Source organism: Cucurbita maxima, unplaced genomic scaffold, assembly GCF_002738345.1.
Source record: "Cucurbita maxima cultivar Rimu unplaced genomic scaffold, Cmax_1.0 Cma_Scf00442, whole genome shotgun sequence".
Classification (NCBI taxonomy): Eukaryota; Viridiplantae; Streptophyta; class Magnoliopsida; order Cucurbitales; family Cucurbitaceae; genus Cucurbita; species Cucurbita maxima.
In genome coordinates, this window is record NW_019272458.1 from 2,553 (window position 1) to 7,356 (window position 4,804).

At 36.1% G+C, this 4,804-nt stretch overlaps 1 protein-coding gene across 1 annotated transcript in view; it reads left to right on the plus strand.

Moving 5' to 3' along the window:
- The first annotated feature begins 801 nt into the window (after nt 1–801).
- Nucleotides 802–4,804, plus strand: part of LOC111474526 (kinesin-like protein KIN-7E) — a 7,914-nt gene continuing 3,911 nt past the window's right edge. The window contains exons 1-10 of the mRNA XM_023119577.1: nt 802–1,069; nt 1,569–1,799; nt 2,375–2,712; nt 3,162–3,251; nt 3,352–3,452; nt 3,563–3,676; nt 3,801–3,882; nt 3,959–4,026; nt 4,134–4,199; nt 4,353–4,477. Of these exons, the coding sequence (XP_022975345.1) occupies nt 2,493–2,712; nt 3,162–3,251; nt 3,352–3,452; nt 3,563–3,676; nt 3,801–3,882; nt 3,959–4,026; nt 4,134–4,199; nt 4,353–4,477 (866 nt within the window). The 5' untranslated portion in view covers nt 802–1,069; nt 1,569–1,799; nt 2,375–2,492. The remainder of the gene's footprint in view (nt 1,070–1,568; nt 1,800–2,374; nt 2,713–3,161; nt 3,252–3,351; nt 3,453–3,562; nt 3,677–3,800; nt 3,883–3,958; nt 4,027–4,133; nt 4,200–4,352; nt 4,478–4,804) is intronic.

Here is a 4,804-nt window from a genome sequence, read left to right on the forward strand (position 1 = left end):
TAAATTTATAATTATTCATCTATTTTGAATTTGGTTATATTTTAGTTATTATACTTTTAATAAAATATTAAAAATAGACTATACTTATGGTTTAATGTGTATTTTATTGTATGAAAGTTATTTTATTATACAAAATTTAACGGAATAAATTTAAAATTGACTGAATAGGTAAAAGTTAATTTAGACGGTAAAAAATGAAAAAATACACAGATTTTTAACGAAAAGAAAGTGGGAGCTGCTGTCAGTATTTATTATTCGTTTGTCAGCTTTGGGAGGCTTCTCTTTCTTTGCCGCTCCAACAATTGGTTCCCCACAGATCTAACGGTCACAGGCAGGGACATAGGGAACACCGCTGCCACGTGGCGCCATATATGCCCACCTCTCCTTTTTAATTTTTTCTATCCAGCTTTTTATTTTTATTTTTATTTTTATTTTTATTTTCATCACGTGATACTACCAGCTTTTAAATTACAAAGAGAAAAAATAAAGTTAAATTACCAATTTGGTCAATTAATTTTAAAGTTTTGTTATATTTGATTTGTAAAGTTTTTAATTATTTAATATTTTAGTTTTACGTTTGATAAATTATTAGGATATTTATTTTGTTTTATTTAGTTATTTATAAGCTTCAATTGTATGCCTTTATAATTTTAAAAATATTCGAATGTGTAATACTATTAAATACATAAATTAAAATTTAAAATGAAATATATTTTTTTTTACTGAAAATAGAAACNACGAAGGGTATTTTAGTAATTTCACTCAACTCTAGTCTTTTTTCTTGGAGGTGCGGTTGGAAGAGAAATCTCAACTTTGTTGACGCTCCATCCTCGGATTCTCATTTGGTTCCACCGGCCACTGATTCATCTCAAATTTATCCTCTCCGTGAGACTGGCACTGACAGCGACGGCTCCACCGTGAGTTCCCGGAATCTGCGGCCTCTCTGGTCACCCGCATTCTCCTTCTTCTTCACGATTTATGGCCGCTGGCCGGTGCTGAGTCGCCGTTGTTGTGTTACTGTTTCATCTAGGTCCATTCCTCGGTATTCATTTCCACATTTCTACGTTCGGTACGTTTACTTTCTATCTCTCTTTGATTGTCACTTTGATGCTTTCTTCCACTCGTAAAGCTTCCTCGTCTTCTTCTACTTACTCTGAAGCTACGCCTTGAGTCCTTCTCGGATTTGGATTAGAGTTCTTGCTATCATGTTTGCGTATTTATCATCTCGGTGATCTTTCCTCTCGGACGTATCTAGCGGAGTATTGTTTCATTTTCGATGCTTTAATTGTTCAGCAGCTCCTTGTAATTTGTTACATGTGGAAAATGCTGCATTCGAAGTTTTCTTTGAGTCGAAGTAAATCAATGAGTTCCATAGCGACATAGAAGTTTAACAATCTTGCTTAACTGACGTTTTGATTAAGATAAGCTAACCGTTAGAATTGAATATTTCTGCCATTGCGTAAAACGTCTATCCGCGCCATATTCCGCGTGCATTTCGGTATGCACATTGTGATTATTATATATTTCGGGGGAGTTTTCAGTTTTGGAACGTGGTTGTTTTCTTATAGTGCACGAGGCTTTAAGACGACGAAAATCGCAGCAGAGTAGCAGAGGATTCGGATCAGACCAAACAGCAGAAACGAAAGGAAAAACGAGATATTAAAAACGACGGCGTTTGGAGGATCCAATCCATTTCTCGAGCAAGTTGGCCATTGCATTCGATATCTTAACCGCATCGCTGTACCGAACGGACGCATCGTTTTCGGGAGCGGTTTTCTGAAAGGACAGACGATTCGACAGTATGATTTTTTTTTTGTTCCTTGTCTTCTTGATTTTAATTTCGGAATTCACAGTTCCAGTAACATCTGACCAAACCTTATCGTGAAGAGCGATAAGGAGAATTCAACGACAATAACATTCTGATGGTTGGATGTCAATGCTTACCCTGTTCAAATTCCTCGAATTTGTCCGTAAGTTTTGTGGGTCTCCTCTATGAGGGAGGTTTCTGTCTTACATGAAATCTGTGAATTTTTTTGGGGGAAATACCCCGCAAGAAAAAAAGGGGTTTAAAGGGATGCGTAGAATTGAAGGTCAAGCTAGATTGCCATAGGCTTAACCACAATACGGCAATTATCATAAATCTACTTTCTAACTTTACATAATTTTTCGGGTGACGGGTAAATACCCATGATTAGCTTGTAGCTGAAGTTATTAATTCATAATCTTTCTACTATTGGTTGGCTGAGGGGGTTGGTCAGATCAGAATACACTCATGGCTTGAGTAATTAGCATTTATTTAGCATGCTATTAGTATTTTATGCAGGAAATTTTTGTCATTAATGGCTTGTAAGCTCTCCTTTATAAATGTTAACAGTCCTGAAAATGTGCGAAGCACGAGCCCAATGACATGGGTATCTACAATTATGGATTGATATAGACTGAATCAAGGTGGTGGCCTGTTGGGCTGGGAGAAGGTTTGGCTACATTGAGAAATGGGGACGGTTGCCGGAGAGGAGTTGATGAACTTGGAGAAAATGCAGGAAATAAATGCCCGTGAAGAGAAAATTCTTGTATTAGTAAGGTTGAGACCTTTGAATGAGAAGGAGATTATGATGAATGAAGCAGTGGATTGGGAGTGCATCAATGATACTAGTATCTTGTACCGGAATACCTTACGGGAGGGGTCCACATTTCCAAGTGCCTATACTTTTGGTAAGTAATGCTAATCTTTCTCACCTTTTAATACCCTTTGTAAAACATCTGAAAGTGTGGATTTATGAGGATTAGACACTTTATTTCATACATTTTTATCGAACCCTTTAATAGTTTCTTTTATCTAAACTCGAACGATTTCTCTTCATCACTCGATGATATTGTACATACATGACTATGACTTTGTAAATTAAGTCGATGTTTCAAAATATTTCTTGTTGAGATTTGTTGGGAGAGAGTCCCACACTGGTTAATTAAGGGAATGAACATGAGTTTGTAGGTAAGTAATACAGTGGACAATATCATACCATTGTGAAGAGTCGTGGTTCCTAACTTTTCTATAGTACATTGGCATGTGCATGCCATTGATAGGGATATAAATTTTTAATTGAATGGTATTGTATAAGAGGTTTATTTAATGTTTTGTTCATATTTTTTTTTGGTGACAGATAGAGTATTTGGAGGTGATTGCTCTACAAAGCAGGTGTACGAGGAAGGAGCCAAAGAAATTGCATTTTCTGTAGTCAGTGGTATCAACTGTAAGTATATAATTGCATTCCACTTTGATCTCTAACATGTCAAGGTTTCTAATGAACTTGAAAAGACCTTACTCCAATATATATGCTTTCAAATTTCCAGCGAGTATTTTTGCATATGGTCAAACAAGCAGTGGAAAGACATACACCATGAACGGAATTCTTGAACATTCAGTGTCAGATATATTTGATTACATTAGAAAGGTGAGTTAATATTGGTGATTGCACTACGCCCTTTACCCTTGCCTTTGACAAGCTCTATTCTGAGTTCTCTGACTGTCTGTTTGTTTTCTTTTCCTCAAAACAAATTGCAGCATGAAGAAAGAGCATTTGTTGTGAAGTTTTCAGCTATTGAGATATACAATGAAGCTGTTAGAGACCTCCTGAGCACAGATACTACTCCTCTCAGGCTGCTAGATGACCATGAGGTGGATATGTTATTTTTATATGTAAAAAAAAAAAAAAAAAAAAAAAAAAAAAAAAAAAAAAAAAAAAAAAAAACTCTATTGTTTTCCTATTTTTGCATTTCCCACAGTTTTTGGTTATCAACAGCGAGGGACTGTTGTGGAGAAAGTCACTGAGGAAACTTTGAGGGACTGGAACCATTTAAAGGAGCTCATTTCAATGTGTGAAGGTGAAGCATTTTGAAAAATCTTGCCAGTCTCTGATTATTGTGTCATATCTTCATGAAATCTGATTATAATGTGCAGCTCAACGACGGATTGGAGAGACCTCGCTGAATGAGAAAAGTTCTAGATCTCATCAAATTATTAAATTGGTGTGCATCACGTCTCTTCTTCATTAATCACACGATCCATCTGATCGAGGGATTCAATTTTCATCTCAGGGATAAAATTTTCACCAACTCCTTGTTGATTCATGCAGACAATTGAAAGTTCTGCTCGAGAGTTTTTAGGAAAAGACAATTCAACCACCCTTGCTGCTAGTGTGGTAATGACCATCTAACTGTATATTGTGTGTGAAGAATCACAGCTATTATTTTGACTACGTTTTCTCCAACTTTTAAGAGACTTCCATAAACAGAAATTCAATGTGTGAGAAACAAATCGTCTTAACTTCTCACTCTTCCGTCATTTCTGGCAGAATTTTATTGATTTAGCTGGGAGTGAACGTGCAGCTCAGGCATTATCAGCAGGGGCGAGATTGAAAGAAGGCTGCCACATAAATCGCAGTTTACTGACTCTCGGTACTGTTATTCGCAAATTAAGGTACATGAAGTCATCTTTCCTTCCCTTTACGTTGTTGAAATTTTTACTAAACTCGGATTTTTTTTCCTTTTTTCCCTTTAGATTTGGGTGAATGGTCTTTTATTATTATTATTATTATTATTTTGCCTAATTGCCACTTGTCACTGATGCTTGTGTCATGCACATTCTCTAATGTTTTAAGAATAGATATGGATTGTCACTAAGAAATACAGAACTTTCTTACGTATGACTTGTGACTGCATTAATGTTCAATTATGCTCCCCGGCAGTCTTTGTTTATTAAGAGTTTCCTGATGTTTCACTATGTATGCAGCAAGCACCCTCCTAA